The sequence below is a fragment of the Eubalaena glacialis genome, unplaced genomic scaffold (genome assembly GCF_028564815.1).
Source record: "Eubalaena glacialis isolate mEubGla1 unplaced genomic scaffold, mEubGla1.1.hap2.+ XY H_12, whole genome shotgun sequence".
Classification (NCBI taxonomy): Eukaryota; Metazoa; Chordata; class Mammalia; order Artiodactyla; family Balaenidae; genus Eubalaena; species Eubalaena glacialis.
Genome location: NW_026871153.1, coordinates 253,747 through 270,116, shown reverse-complemented (window position 1 = coordinate 270,116; position 16,370 = coordinate 253,747). Strand labels below are relative to the sequence as shown.

Here is a 16,370-nt window from a genome sequence, read left to right as displayed (position 1 = left end):
TTCTCTATCAAAATAGAGCAATTTATTCAAGACAGTGAATATGATCTGTTGATTCTCTCTTGAAACAAATGAGCTACGACGCACAAAGTGATTCTCTTTCTGGGAGCGCGTGAGGGTGAGGGGCGGGGGGAGAACGAAACGGGGGCCGTGTGGATGGAACAGAATCTGGAAAACGGGACAGGAGCACATCTGGCTGCACGTCTGACACAGACAATAAAAACCGCAGAAGCCAGAATTCACAACCTCAGTGAGTGGCGGAAGGAATGATCCTGCATTTGACAAGAAACACGATTAAAAAAAAAAAAAAAAAAAAAGGTGGAACAAAAGGTTAAAAGAGAAAAACAACAAGGAACAAAAGCAGACCCTTATGTTTGACAAAGTGCACTTCACTTGGCTCCAAGATCTATTTTTAGAAAGACAAAACGAACGTCCCCTTCTGGGTGTCATGCGGGGTCAGATGTGCCCCGTGGGGCAGCATCCCTTTCCCAGGTGTGCACAGAATGATTTCTCAGTCACTGCAAACCCAACGGAAAATTCCGGGAGGACCGTCGTGTTACTCCTGCTTTCAGAATCAAGGTCCCATTTGGTCACCGAGACTGAAGCATTTACTTCCAAGTGTTAGAAGCTGTCAACGACGTCCAACGGTAACACGAGCCACGGGGCACCGAAGACACGGATGCGTCCGCTGAGCGCTGGCTGGCAGGGTGCAGCTGGTGGGCAGCGTCCGCGGCTCAGGGACGGCTGCCGTCCTGCTGAGAGCGGGGATGGGTATCCAGGGGCGCTGGCTGCCTCCTCGTCTTGCCTCCCTGGGGCCCCTGGGAGGCTCCTTCCCAGTGGCCGGCAGAGGACGCCAGGAACGCGGACGGTCTGCCTTCCTCAGCCTCAGGTCACTGCCAGGCCCGGGATCAAGCCCCCGTGTCAGTGGCCTCACAGCCCTCGGCTCCAACCCGGCAACTCCCAACTGGTTCAGATTTACCAAGAGACTAAAGTCAACACTTGGAGACCCTGGGTACCGACCGTCCGGTGAGGATCGTCTCGTGAACCGACTGTCTTCACCCGTCAGCAGGCTTTGGCTTGTCAAACACAAACCGTATCCTGACCCTGGACAGCTGATGTCTGTAGACGTGACACATTTTCATTGGGTGAGGGGGTCCAGATGGTGTTCGTCTAGATCCCCCCAAACTGCACCTCAAACCTAGTAACTTCTCGGTGGCAGGGAATTACCAGTGTACCCGGGGATGTCTGCCATCTTCACAGATGTCAGTGGAGACTCCGGAGAACTCTGATCTTCTTAAAGGCCAAGCGTTTAGGTAACAGATCCCGAATAAAATGCTCCACTCATACATAAACAGAGCACTTGTTGGTCTTCTACAGACGGGGCTTGAATGACTCGCAGATCCATGGAGGCCCATTAATGATCCGAGAAAGATGAATGCACTCTGGCTTTTGGGGCTGGTCCCGGGACAATCCAAGTTTTGCAGGAGGGCCTGGTCTGCTCTGCCCGTTAGCTTCTGGCTCCACGGACAGACACCAGCCTCTAAGTAACATCGGGCCTTGTTGCTGGAACACACACACGGCTGCACCCTGCCTGCCGCCAGCCCCCCGGGGCCCGGCCCCCTGCCCCATCCCGGCCTGTGCCTGCAGGAAGACGGATGAACCCAGAGGCCCTGTCTTCCGCTGCTTCCCCCGCTGCTAATTTAAAAGATAGGTCAGCGTCGGGTTATGACAACAAAAGTACAAAGGTCACCTGATCCAATGAAAGGAAACTCCTCTAGGAACACAAAGCCATGTTTAATTTTTTAAAAACAGTAAAAAGATTCATTATTACAAAAAGAAAACCTTTCTCCTCCTCTGTTGCAAGAGGAAGAAACTATGAAGAGGACAGAAATTATTAGTGACAGTCTACCTACGTAATTCACCTTCAGGACCGAAAATCTCTCTCCCTGTTCGTTTTTGTCGTTATTAGACCCAGTGAGATCCTGGAGCCTCTCCCATCAGCTGTGCAAGGACCGGCCGAGGTGCTCTTGGTGGGGGGCCCACAGGTGGCCCCGCGGCCTGAATGATGCCAGGCAGCATCCTGCTGAGTGGACGGCTGTGACGGCCCCTTCAATGCCGCTGGTCCTGGGAACGCTTCTTGGGTCCAAAGGCACGCTTCTCCAGGTCTCTCCTGCCGGCTACTATACGGTCAACACACCCTGAAAGATGCCAAGGTCGTCTTCGAGCTGGAAGGGCCCGGATTTTCCTCTCTGGCCGTAGAACAGTCCCAACGCCGACCCCAGGGCTGGCCCCTTCCCACCCAGAGTCCTCACTGCCTCTCGTGAAGCTGAAAGAGAAAAAGCTACCTCAGACCCTGCCTGTGTCTTCCTAAACTTTATTTTTTTTTAAATATGAATCACACAAAGCTCTCTATGTCTGATGGCCATTTTAGGATTTTAAAATTGTTTTAACATAAAAATATTTTTTTTTTCCTCCAAAAATATTCTGGGCTCTTTCTAAGTCACTTTTTTTTTTTTCTCCTGTAAAAAGTCCCCCTGCCCTGCCTTCTTACATAAAGCACTTAGTATGCGCCAAAAGTGCCCTTGAGACCTAAGATGGGAAGCGACTATGAGGAAGGGGCGGAGAGAGTGCGCGAGGCAGAGGGAGGGAGGGAGGGAGGGGAGGGCGAGAAAGCCCCGCCTGTCAGAGACTCTGTGAGGGGGTGATGCCAACCAAGACCACGAAGGAAGGAGAGGTGGAGGGGGCAGGCGACACCAGCAAAGAAGCAACACACCCAAAACAGTTTCCACCTCAGACCCAAGGCCCCCAGACGACAGGATTCCAGCCCATAGAAAAACCACGGGACAAAGAGTCTAGAAAATAGAAAGTGTTGGGATTACAAAGTTGCCCATTTCATCCGTACAAACTGGTCTTTGAACATCCTTGTGAGAGTAACTGTAGTGTCCAAATTTTTAGGAAAAAAAAAAAAAAAAACCCACCACGTGAGGAGTTCCCCACCCCCCTTTTGGTTTATCACAGCATTTTTTTTCTTTTTCTTTTTGGCACAGTTTTTGTTTTTTTTTTTTTCTTTTCCTCTCAGCCATCAGAGCCTGTTCTGGATGGAAACCAAACCATGCACCGTCTAGCTGGTGGCTTCGTGCTTCCCAGGCTGAATGTTCCAGGTGGAAACCATTCTTTCCCCCTTTGATATGACTGTGTGTATGTTTTTGTTTTAAACTTCTTGATAAAGATTACAAAAAAATAGAGACTCCTGTGGCCAGGGATGAGTTGATTTCAAAGTACACTCTAAGGTCAAGTTCGTACAGTTTTGGAGCTGACAGAATTGTGTTTGAATAGTGCTACAACCCCACACATTCACTGCTGGTCCGTTAGAATTCTCTTCTTGTTTCTAAAATATTTCATGTTTACTTTCGCAGATCTAAGACACACACCTGGAAGGAAAGAGAAAGCGCCTGTTATCTTGAGACACGACACAAGATGCCTTTAGAGCAGAGGCTGGCAAACGGCCCATGGACCAAATCCAGCCTGCCACCCACTTTTTACAAAGTTTTATTGGTACACAGTAGAGAGGGTTCAGAGCATCTCTAACGACAGGCTGACGTCTGAGCACCTGACCAACCAACCCCAGGCAAACAGGACAGAGAGGAATAGCCAGGTCAAGGGCTATGCTAGGAACTAATGGGGTGGCCACAGCCATTGGCGGGTGTCACGGACCAGACACCGACATGGCGGGGCAGAGGGCAAATCACGCCTGAGCACACATTTGGGGGCCGGGCTGACATCCAGCCAGCCAGCCCATTGCCACCTGCCCTACAGCTCATGGCAATTCCAAGTGCAGGCATGAATCCAAAAGCTAGACATCTTAGGCGATCAACATAGGGCCACTGGGACCCCGGAGACCCGTGGAATGCAAAGTCGGGCCTTTATCACCAGAGGGCCCAGCAGGCTGGGAGGCAAGACAGGACCAAGTTTCTCAGCCTCGGCACCTGCGATACTTGGGGCCAGTCACTTCTCTCCTGTGGGCATCCCGTCCACTGCAGGAGGTTCAGCAACAGCCCTGGCCTCCACTCACCAGACGCCAGCAGCCCCCGACCAAAGCGGTGGCAACCAAAATGCCTCCAGACATTGCAGATGCCCTCCAGGGGCAGAATCACCCCGGTTGAGGACCACCAATTTCACTGAGAAAACGTCATTCAGGAAGTAAGAGAGACGGCTGCTCCCAGAGGCGGTGCCAGCCCCGAAGTTTCCTTCACCAACACACACTGGCTGCGGCCCTCGGAGGCCACCACAGCGCTGGAAGCCCCCGCGGGTATCAGGGGTCTGACTTTTCGTGTCTCCACCGCCGAGCCCTCCGCCCCCCAGGAAACTACGGGTGCTGCTTACGGAGCCGTCCGACGCGCTGGCGCCCACTTTGTCCCCTCGGGCGTTCCAGCACACCTCGAAGATGCCGCCGGTGCCTCGGTAGCTGTGGACGAGACTTCCGCTCTGCAAAGCAAAGCCGCCATCACTCGCGATGCAGAGTGCCGACGTGGACCCCCAGGGTGTGAGCACAGAAACTTTCAAACATAGAAGCTAACGGAATTTTCAGTGACCGTAACGCGCCTCTCAGACCTGCTGCCACGGGGGGCATAGCTGACCTACGGCAGCCCGCGGAGTCGGCCTAAACATGTTTCAGCCGAGGTCACGCCTCCCAGGGGTCATTCCCAGGGGCCAACGACTGAGGGTGGCAGGGGGACTGAGGCAGCCAGGGAAGGAGCAAGTCAACAAGATCATACGTGTTTTTATATTTAGAGAAGGCGTCCATCTCACTGACGATTAAGGAGACCCTCAACATGTCTCAAAGAGTTCTGTGATTTATAAAAAAAAATAAAGGGGTAAAACGATTTGATGACTTGCTGACAGCAGGAGTTATCTAACTGATGATGTCATTTTAGAAATCCATCCATCACTATTTCCAGTGAGAGTTCCATGACTAGACTGCTACACGTTAACGTCTGTCTTCCGGGTGGCCTATCTGGGGCTGTGAGGCTGGGCTCAGCACCAGGCTGGTTTCACATAAGGGCCACCGTCGCCTCTTGCTCACCGGGAAGACATGACCACATGAGGCGGCTCCTGGGAAGCCTGAGGTCTCAGTGGACCACCCGCGGGCCCACGCCAGTTAACATGGCTCCCGTACCACCTCCCTGCACCAACCACAAGGGGGCGTGGGCTTGAGAAAGTGCATTCATCTGAATGCCACCCAGGCCTACAGGAATCACGAAGGAGCGTGGGAATCAAACAGGAGGGGAGGGACTTCCCTGGCGGTCCAGTGGTTAGGACTCTGCGCTTCCACTGCAGGGGGCACGAGTTCAATCCCTGGTCGGGGAACTAAGATCTCGCGTGCTGCACGGGGTGGCCAAAAAATACAAAAACAAAAGACAAAACGAAACAAAAAAAAAACCCCAAAAAACCAGGAGAGGAGAGGCCACTTCATCCATCCTGAGGCCACACAGAATGGATCGCTGGCTGTCTGCAGTGATTCCTCCCATAGCACATTTCTCTCTTCCATTAGCAGGAGACCCAAGAGCCCAGTATACTCAAATACCATCTCTCCTTTTACTTCTGTGACAGCATAACCAACAGTGACATTCCCGCTGCTACCCAAACATAAAACACTTCCCTTCAAAAAATCAAAATGCCATGACAACAGCCAACGAATATTCCTCATGGCCCTTGATCTGTTCCCTGAAGAAGCTACAGGAGCTGGTGTGGAGCAGAGGTGGTCAGGGCTGGCCTCACCCCGGACGGCCGATCCCCCTGGAAAGCTCGGATGGAAGGACACTTCTGACCTAGACCTTAGTACCCACAGGGCAGCGTCTCGGGTGGGAAGATGACTGGGTTACGATTTTCCAAGGTGACTCCTCATGCCCAAGAGAAGGAAGTGGCAGGTGGAAGGCGTACCTGCCAAGGACTCAGAAAAAGTAACGAGTCGATGGGCGTCCCTGGCGGGGAAGACCGACCACCCGCACGGAGCACAGGGCAGATGGCACTGGGTCTGGGGTCCACCTGGGGAGCTGGGGTTTGTGTCAGGGCTCCGCGTCCGAGGTCAGGCATTCCTGAGCACACATCCATTCCCTGACTGCTGTTCCGGGCGTGGGCCACCGAAAACATGACTACGGGGGCGCTCCCTCTGGAGAGCACTGGGCGGTGGGAATCGGGGGTTACCTGCGTGTTCCAGATGTGCACACACTTGTCAAAGGAGCCGCTGGCCAAGTGCTTCCCGTCGGGGCTAAAAGCTACACTATAGACCGGTTCCTGGTGTTTGGTGAGCGTGTGGATGCAAACGCCCCGCTCCACGTCCCACAGTCGAACTGTAGAATCGAACGAAGCACTGCAGAGACGGGAGAGAAAACGTCACCACAACACTCGCGGGTTCCCGACTGTTTCCCTAAGACGCGGCACGGACAGCGGGCGCTGCTTTCCTTTCCTGGCTCTTACGTTTCGAGAGACAACAAGCGGGTACACTCTTCCTCTTCTAAAACGTGAACCAGATACACTGAAAACAAAGCCACGGTCGTAAAACAGATCTTCTCCTTCTTTTTTTGGGTGCTGTTATGAGGGAAACAAATTGACATCCACACTCATTTGTCTGTGCGTTTTTCTAAGATATGAATGATATGTACTTTTGTATTCACTACATTTTCTAAAGTGCTCCCACAACTTACAACATCTATCGTTGCCAACTAAAATAATGCTGAGAGCCGTATTTGGGGAAATAGCAAACTGAGCGAATACAGAATTAAAATATAATCGCATCCAAATACACAATCGCACTCCTGGGAGCTGCAAATTTTAGTAATTTCCAAATTTGAAAGAAGAGTACACAGCACAAAGATGCTTTACCCGGCATTCCTTCTCTCTGCAGGGACTTACAGGCAGCAGCGTGTCCCTTTATGCTTGTTAACTAGAAGGATTGCTTACGCTCGTTAATGGGTGCCACGTGATACAAAGCACCTTCCAAGTTATAAAAAAAGGAGAAAAGATAGCGTTCTGTATCCTAGACATTTAAGTGGATTTCAGGACAACTACTTGAAATAAGAGAGTAATGGCCTTGGTGTTTTTCTGGATCGGCCTTTCAGCTGATGTGGGACTTCAGTCCAGTGTTTTCTAAGAGATGGCCTGGGGTCGGTCCTTTAAGTAACAAGAGTCCTTGCTGCCTGGCGAGGCCGCCCACCCCACGGCTACACAGCAAAGACGGAGGGCTCTCCCTCATTTATAGGAGGGCCGTGCCACCTGCCACTTCTCCCCACAACCCTGTTCTCTGCAACTATACACAACAAACCCACTGCTGCTTCCTGGCAGGGAAACATTCCTTCCAAGCCTGGTCTTTCCCAGGCTAAACAAACACCCACGCTTTGTTGGATCATGGCCTCCGGACCCCTAAGTCATCCGGAAATTCAGCCTCAGGCTCTCTTTAGTTCGTTCTTCTAAAGGTTCGCATCACAATATCATACTGGGATTGGAACAGTATATCCTGCATGGGGTCCGATGAGCCCGGGGACAAGTCTGCTGACCACAGCCTAAGTGATGTAGTTCTGCGGAGGCCACTGTGGTGACTTATAACCACTCTTCTCAGTTCTGGCATCTGACTGACTAGCCACTCCTCTGCCTCCAATGCTGGTGTCTTAGGGGGTTCACTGTATAAACAGTTAGGTCAGATCTAGCTGCGGCTGGGGAGACTTTATCACCATTCAGCATTCTCACCACCTGCAGCTCCAAGCTGAACCAGGCACACCAAGCCCAAGGTCCAAGCTGAATTGTTTCCTTTCTCCATCAGGAAACCAAAGTGCCGGGAGCCTGGACATATACTGATTCCTCCCACCAGCCTCATGGTTAAGACCGTCCTTACCTCAAGTTAGCCGTCACGTGATAATTTGTATCTTGGGGCCCTTTCAAAATCAGCCGCCTCTCCATTTACTTTGGAAGGGCGTAAACACATTTGGAAGACAACTTGGCAATATTTTCTGGGCTCCCTGGATATGAATAACTTTTACCGGCCATGTTGCTGGCTCAGCCACAGTGAGCAAGGTTGCTTTCAGGAACCGAGACCGGGCTGAGGGCTGTCTTCCCTTTACCTTGCTAGCATGATGTTGGAGTTTGGGTTGCTGGTGGCTGGCCCGGTGGGACTCCACTTTATGGTATATATCTCTTTGCTGTGAGCTTGAAGGTCATGGACACACGTATCCTGCTTCATACTCCAGATCTAGAGAACACGTTGGGAACAAGGTGAGCAACGGCTGCTTCTCCCACTGGGGGAGGTTCACCACCATCCATCCCTGCTGGGAGCGTTCCTTAGGTTCCTGCCTTTGGGAGGCTCACGCCCAGTGCGGTGGGCAGCCGGCAAACTGGCCAGCAGAGGGGCCGGCTGAACACCAGGGGGCGCCCATGAGAAAGGCCGCGGGAAGGGAAGGATGCTCCGCAGGACCCTTGACTGATAAGCAGGAGTTCACTGCAGGACAGTGACCTGTCATTTGCAAAGAGGAAAGGTGACAGAGGTGGGAACAGTGCTCGGAACAAAACATCCAGCTGAAGGAGCAGTGAATGCTAAGACCAGCACTGAGTACAGGGGGTCGTCTGGGGTCAAACGGCCCAGCCTTTTAGAATGCTTTACCTTTAATGTCATGTCATCAGAGCAGGATGCTAGCAACATCCCAGAAGGATCCCATTTGATGGCATTGACCTCATTCTGAAAGAGAGCAAAGGGTTTCAAAAAGAAAGAAAGGCCTGGGAGTAGTAATATAGCCTTCCAGCAGGGGGAAGGAGCGCGCTGTCCTCTCTGCAGAAAGCCTACCTGCACCCCCCCTGGATAGAAAAGAACACACCCCAGAGCGCGTGCATATTCCCCTTTGCCTCACTCCGCCTGCCTTGCTCATTTATACAAAATGCACGGCCGTATGCCACACATAACCAGCCACCCTCATCTTATTTCTCTAAGGAAAAAAAAAAAAAAAATCACAAGTAGGAAGGAAGCCAAATGAATTTACACAGGGTAAGGGCAGCACATAAAACCAGGAAGACCAGTAAGTTATTTTAAAGCTGACTTGGAAAGTCATTTTCCTGCTCACTCGTAATACAGCAGCTACCCGCTCTGTCTAAATCTGTCAGGACATCTCTCTTCTGGTGCTGAGTGGAGGGGAGGAAACGTAAAGAAGCAAGGTTACCAGAGGGGTAACCCAGGCCCAAGACGATGTGACCTGAACACACACGCAGATGAGCACAGCTTACTTGGCTATTTCCAGAGCAAACAGCCAAGTAAACAGAATGCTGTAACTCGGCACATAGGGAAAGCTCTGGCAGGCAGGCCAGTGTGTGATGTGGACCGGGGGGAGGCGCAGAAAGGAACAAGGCTGCAGGCAGCCTTCCGGTTCTGGGGGCCAGGGGACCTCGAGGCTGAATCCTGGAGGAAGAAGGCAAATGCTCCCGTGGGCATGGGAGCCGCCTGCAGCTGAGTGGAGGCGGGGAATGATGTGCCCGGCGGGGTGGGCCGGGGAGAGATGGCGGGAGCCAGCCGCGGGTCTCGGGCCTCCCGTTTCTAGTAGGGGGACCGTGGAGCCCCGTCCCGTTCTCTCATGCCTGTTGCTCCAGCCTAACAATTAACTCATTTCACACTCATAATTAACTTCCCAATTAATCCCACACTGCTAAGTGCTCTGGTTTGGATGATAAATTGTAATGGTCACGCTACTTGCTACGGACACTGAGTGTTGAACAGTGTGAGACAGGGAGGGATAAGGCTGCGTCTGCGTTCCATGTGGTACCCGTGGTGGAAGGCCCAGCAAAAAGGGAGGCATTGCAGCCTGCAGTACAAGGAGCAGGCCTGTGGGTGAGCCAGGGAGGTCGAGGAGGCCGGATTGAGTGTGTGTGCACAGGCAAGCGGACCCAGGAGGACACCAAGAGAAGCGGTGCCTGGTGAGAGGTGCGGACCAGGGACAAGGGCAGCGTGGGTGGCTCTGAGTGTAACTGCTGAGAACAGAACCCGAGGGTACATCTCCAAGGGCCTGCCTGCAAGAGGGAGCTGGTGCCCACTGACTGTCCCCAGTCGAACCCCCTCCCACCTTCCAGGGTGAAAGTGGACTTTCCTCTCCCTCCCTCTGCAGCCCAAGTCACAATTCCCAGAAAGCATCCAGGAACGGCTCACAGGGTCTCGGGAAGAAATCAGCTCGACTACATTTAGCTCATAGCTTGTGTGCAATGATGGGTTGCAATGAGACCCGTTTAAAGAGCCAGGTGGTGCGATGGCACGAAAGTCCCAAACGGGTCAGCTGGAAAGTCACAAAGATTTCCTAGTAGAGCTCGGGGACAGTCTAGGAGTAGAGGAGAAATAAGTTTAGGTCAGAAAAATTAAAAAAGAAGGGTCTGTTTATAGCCACAACAAGATGTTAACAGGACAGTTGCTCCCTGGGCTCTGAAAGAACCTTCTTTTGGAAGCAGGGACCTGTGGGGACAGAAGCTGGAAAAAGTGGGTACTAAGGAAACAGGCAAGTGCCAAGGACAATGCAATTTATGTCAGGTAAGTTAGAGGCAAGGGATGCTGTGAGTCAAAGGTGGGGAGGAGTGCAGGTGTAAGGTGCTCAAAGCCAACAGGTCCTCCAGGAGGACTTGGGCAGAGGCGGGGGCGTTGCACACGAGAGGGATCTGCCAGGGGAAGGCTGTGAAGAGCCTCATGGGCTATGCTGGGGAATCTGATGATACATCCAAAGAGAACAAAAATGCTAATTTGAAAAGACACACGCACCTCAATGTTCACAGCAGCGTTACTTACAATAGTCAAGACATGGAAGCAACCTAACTGTCCATCAATAGATGAATGGATAAAGAAGATGTGGTACACACACACACACACACACACACACACACGGACTACTACTCAGACAAGAAAAGAATGAAATTCTGCCACTGGCAACAACATGAACTTGGAGGGTATTATGCTTAGTGAACTAAGTCAGACAAATATCGTATGCTATCACTTATATGTGGAATCTAAAAAAATACAACAAACTAGTGAATATAAGAAAAAAGAAGCAGACTCACAGATACAGAGAACAAGATAACGGTTATTGCTGGGGAGAGGGAAGGGGGAGGGGGGCAAGACAGGGGTAGGGGATTAAGAGGTACAAACTATTATGTATAAAATAAATAAGCTACAAGGATATATTGTACAGCACAGGGAATACACCCAATATTTCATAATAACTATAAATAGATTATAATCTTTAAAAATTTGAATCGCTATGTTGTACACCTGAAACTTACATAATATTGTAAATCAACTATACCTCGATAAAAAAATTAATTAATTAAAAAAAGGAATTCAGTTAGAAGTCAGCTGGTGTCTGAGTTTCTTGGATTGAATGTTGATGTTTTCCACCAAATTTAGGAAAATTTGGCAAAATCATTGTTTCAAATAATTTTTCTGTTCCATTCTCTTTTCTTCTCTCTCCATTACACATATATGCTAGAGTGCTTCATACTGTCTCGTAGGTCACTAAGCCTCTATTCATTTGTTCAATCTTTTACCAATTCTTCAAATTGGCTAGTTTCTATGATCTCTCTTCAGGTTTACTAACCTTATTTCTGCAATCTCTCCACCATCCATTAAGATTTTCACTTCAGACACTCTACCTCTCAATTCTGAGATTTCCACTTGACTGTTTTAAGAACAGTTTTCCTTCCTCTGCTGCCCTTCCCCATCTGTTCACTCATTACAAACAGCCTTTCCTTTATGTCCTCATGTAGTCTAATAATAGCTACTTTAAAGTCTTTCCTGCAAAATCCAACATCTGGCTCTTTCCTGCAAAATGCAACATCTGGCTCATCTCAGGCCACTTCTTTTTACACTGCCTGCCCAGATGGATACCTGGGTTAGCCGATCACCTGAGATGGCTACAACAGCCCCAGGAGCAATGGGCTGCAGAGAACTGGTCTGCAGTCACAGTGTCCTTTAACCCTCGGCACAGAGCAGCCGCTCCCGCCTCCCGGCGCCTGCGCGTGAACCTCAACCCGCAGTCAGAAGTCGCACTCACCGTGTGCCCCTGGAACGTCTTGACCGGGCGGTCAGAGCCGAGTCTGCAGACGTGGATGCACATGTCTGTGCTACAGGAGGCGAAGGCAGTGTTGTTCTGCCAATCCACGTCGAGGGCAGGGGCTGTGGAGCAGCACATGGTCAGGGGGGACACGCGCAGTCAGCAGCTGTGCACAGAGCTCAGGAGGCTTGGCAGAAGTAACAGCACAGCCAAGAGGCCTAAGGACAAGGCAAAGCCGCACCCCCAGTGTGAACTCGGCCTCCGTCCCTCGCAGACCGTGAAGTCTGTCCTTCACATCTGCAGGGATGACCAGAGGCCTGCAGAGAGAGACCCCGCGACGCCGCAGGTGCCAGAAGCACACAGCGGCTTGCTCCCCCGGCACAGGTGAGACAGGGCAGGCGAGAAGCACGCCGCCTGCTCCGGCACCTTGCCGCTCCCAGGAATATCACTGTGCTGGGCTGACTGGATACAGAGGAGAGGAAAAAGATTTCACACCCTCTGTTCATAGTATCCACACTGAGAAAATCTCCCACACGGAATTCCCCGGTGGTCCAGCGGTTAGGACTCTGTGCTCTCACTGCCGAGGGCCCGGGTTCGATCCCTGGCCGGGGAACTGAAATCCCACAGGCCACATGCCGCGGCCCAAAAAAGTCCCCCACCACACAATTAATGCATTCCACCAACTGGAGGATGCTTACCGTTGACAAGAACCCCTGAGGGGACACAAGTGACCTTATGATGAACACTGCCTCTGGCTCCTGGGCCTTTCTCAGGGGCAAGTGGCTCCAAGACCTCTGTGAGGTTTGGGGGATGGTGACGGCCCTCTTCCCTTCTCCCAACCTCCCCGGGAGACTACTCAGCATCTTTGTTCTCTCCACACACTTCCTTGCTTCTGGGCAAACAGAGGGTTAAGTCCTGCAAGCCCCTGGTGAGATCTTCATCGACAGATCGGTCCCTAACCGTGTCCCACGTGTGTTTCTTACAGGCAGGTCAGCACTGAATTGGGAGAAGAATCCAGCTTCCTCAGGATACGCTAACTCGGACCGCCCCCTCCCGTGCTCAGCCTTCAGGTAAGAGGTGCCCCCGTGCACACGCGCCAGCCTGCCACAGCTGCAGCGCTGGATCCCCTTAGCTCCCTTGTCCAGCTCTGTCCCCACACAGAGGCTATGGGTGGGAGGATATGGCCGGGAGGCAGCACTGGCTTTTTCAACAACCCAGGGCGTGCATCTCTGTGCGTCACACCCCCTGCGGAGCGGTTCAGCACGGGCCCACGGTTTCTGCTGCATTTCCCACGTGTGCCCAGTGGAACAAAGGAACCGGATCCACTTGGTCAGAAGGATGTTCCTGGGAGCCAGAGAGCAAAGAGCAAAGCCGCAGCTGCTCCTGTTCACGACACTGCACGAGCCAGATCACGAGTTCCTGGGCCAGCCTCTGCAGTGGGGTGTGCAATCAAGACGCCTGGAAGAGCGACAATCTGGCGGGCGTTTCAGGGGATGGTGACCAGCACCTGGCCGTAAGAATTAACGTGCGCTGAACCCCTGCCATCTCAACGGAGGATGCTGTGTACTCAGGTGTCTGGCCCCATTCTGCGTCGATGGTGCTGCCAGGACCCTGCCCTCCCCCCAGGAGCTCACCATCCAGTGTGGGTGGGGACAGGTAACAGGGCTAAGCTATTCTAGGGGTCTGCGTGGCCTCCCTGCCCACACTTGGCCAATGATGTTTGACCGTCAGCAGCACTCTAGGTGCAGCCAAGCATTACTTCGCTTTTTTTTAAAAAAAAACTTTTAATTTTGAAATGCTCACAGAATCGCAGGACGCTGCAAAGATGTAACAGAGAGGCCCCACGTGGTACCCTTCCCCCACTGGTGGCACTTTATGCCCCTACAGTACGACGCCCAGACCCAGAAGGTGAATGGGTGCCATGTGTGTGCAGTGCTGCACTGTTCGATCACATGCGCAGGCCTGTGTAACGACCACCGCAGTCAAGATCCGGAACCCTGTTCCATCACCACGAGGACCTCCCTGTGCCACGTTATCAGCACACCACGCCCTCCCTGGACCACTCCTAAACTCTGGCTCCACATCTAAAATTTCGTCATTTCGAGAATGTTACGTAAATGGCATCATCCAGCATGTGACCCTTGGAGACTGGCTTTTTCCACGCAGCAGACCCCCTTGAGAACCTATCCAAGCCGTCGTGTGTCATCCATAGTCTACTGGTAACCTGTTCCTTGTCACTGCTGAGCGGTGGAACACCGTTACGCTCTGAGCTAACACTTCCTGCTGATGGTGAACAGCTGACGCCCCACACCAGGCCTTCATGGCGAACACCTAAGGGGCGAGGCGGTTTCACAGATCAACTCACCAAATGCTAAGGAAAGGTGCCCCTACCGCTCTCCCTGCCTGCGCTTCATCCTGAAAAACAGCACCCTTTCTTTTCTTCCATCTTGGACAGTCTCTACCACACCACTTGACACTACAAAGAAAGAGCAAATAACACACAGAGCTTCCTGACCCAGCAATGGGATATGGGTCGACCTCATGGGCAGCAGAACCGCAGGTGAGAAGCTCTCTCAGGACACAAGAGGCATGTGGTCTGTGGGATGGAAAGCCATTCCATGGACCTTGGGAATGCTATGGGAATATCATATTCCGCTGGATGACTTGGTACACGAACTCTTAAGATAAAACTGTTAGACGAACCTTACTGATGGCTATTTTGGGCAAATCATTCTCTGAAAAACAGAAGCCAGAGCTGTCTTCATTACAGATATTCTCCCATCACATGAGCACAGAATTCAGCACACCTGGTGTTCTACGACTCTGCCCTGTCACTGAATCCCTCCTGACAACAAAGGTAGGGACGGTCTTGGGATTTATGCCAAGCACGATGGAAACCCACCAGACTCACTTGCTTTGGTCTGCAGAGTCTACAGCATAGATGTCTGACATGGAGATGACACACACAGATCAAAACCTGGAGACTGGGTTGCCAGGGACTGGGGAAAGCGGGAATGGAGAGTGAGTTCTTCATGGGTAAGGGGCCTCCTTATGGGATGACAGAAATGTTGTGGAGCTAGACAGTGGTGAATGCTTTGTATATGCTGCCCGCTCCAAACACACACACACACACACACACACACACACAGAGACACAGAGACACAGACACACACACAGACACATACACACACAGGCACAGACACACACACACATACACACACAGGCACACACACACACACACACACACACACACAGACACAGGCTGGGATGCCAAGCTGCCTGCTCTTGGAGCCCTGTCCGTTTCCTGGTGGGGAAATATATTCTATAAAATGTTCACCAACTTCCACATCATCAATGGTGTCAGACTAAAGCAATAAGAAAATTCACCGGCAGCCCCAGCAGGCGTCTCCGGTGTGGTCCCAAGGACAGCCGTGGAAGAGACGGGCTGCCTCTCCAGGGTGGCGGGGTGCACACCGGCGCCTCCCGGGTCTGCCTCCGTCAGGAGGGAACGGCGTGCCGCGTGGAGTAACGGACGCTGGCGTCCACGCATTCGTCTCAGTCGTGTCAAGGCCTTGTCGGGACCTTTCCTCATAGTCTGCTCCCTGCAGGACCGCGTCCCCCGCGTGGAGCCCTCCCTGGGCACGGAGGAGATGCACTGCCTGGGGGAGGCCTTGGGGCCAGTCCTCCAGTCCAGACCATCGCCAGGCACCCAGAAATACCCAGCAGGAAAGGCCCTCTGATCCCCTCCTAAACACTGTCTCGGGGCCACCTGACACAGGAAACGGTCACCCTGTACACTCAGCGATTCCCTCTCAATGGAGGCGACGCCTCCGCGAAGGGAAGCGGCATCTACTCCCTGCTGTCAACTTCAAGCCAGCTTCTCCTAACAGTTTATTAGTTTCCGTCTCTGTCCTAAGGTAAGAGACCACATCTCACAACAGGACTGAGTCACACGGAACATGAAGCATCAGGTGGGAATCTGGGAACCCGGACCCCCTAGACCCCTGGCTGCCCCACGTGGCCTGGTGAGGACCCAACACACACAGAGACGTGTGTGGTCGACAGCAGCAGCTACACGTCCGTGCAGGCAAGAGCACTGCAGGCCCGACACTGCTCCCTGTAGGAAGGCTTGGCGGCAAGGATGGCGTTGAATCCGGACTTCCCACCATGCCCTAACTGTTAAGAACAGCTTCTGTGCCTCCACCGTCTGTGCAAACAACGTGGTTTATACTGAATCCCACGCTCCTCCTGGGAGTGAAGAATTCGGGTGCAGGCGGGCGTAGGGTGCCTACTAACCAGAAATGCTGGGCA

At 52.4% G+C, this 16,370-nt stretch overlaps 1 protein-coding gene across 3 annotated transcripts in view; it reads right to left on the bottom strand.

Moving 5' to 3' along the window:
• The window catches only part of LOC133082962 (F-box-like/WD repeat-containing protein TBL1X), a 223,350-nt gene continuing 206,980 nt past the window's right edge, over nt 1–16,370 (bottom strand). For 2 of the 3 annotated variants that reach the window (XM_061179636.1, XM_061179635.1), the window contains 7 exons: nt 12,060–12,181; nt 8,648–8,722; nt 8,112–8,239; nt 6,475–6,585; nt 6,202–6,367; nt 4,381–4,482; nt 1–3,428 (listed from right to left, as the gene is read on the bottom strand). In XM_061179636.1, coding sequence (XP_061035619.1) covers nt 3,402–3,428; nt 4,381–4,482; nt 6,202–6,367; nt 6,475–6,585; nt 8,112–8,239; nt 8,648–8,722; nt 12,060–12,181 — 731 coding nt within the window. In that variant the 3' untranslated portion in view covers nt 1–3,401. The remainder of the gene's footprint in view (nt 3,429–4,380; nt 4,483–6,201; nt 6,368–6,474; nt 6,586–8,111; nt 8,240–8,647; nt 8,723–12,059; nt 12,182–16,370) is intronic. The other variant, XM_061179637.1, reaches the window with a different exon arrangement.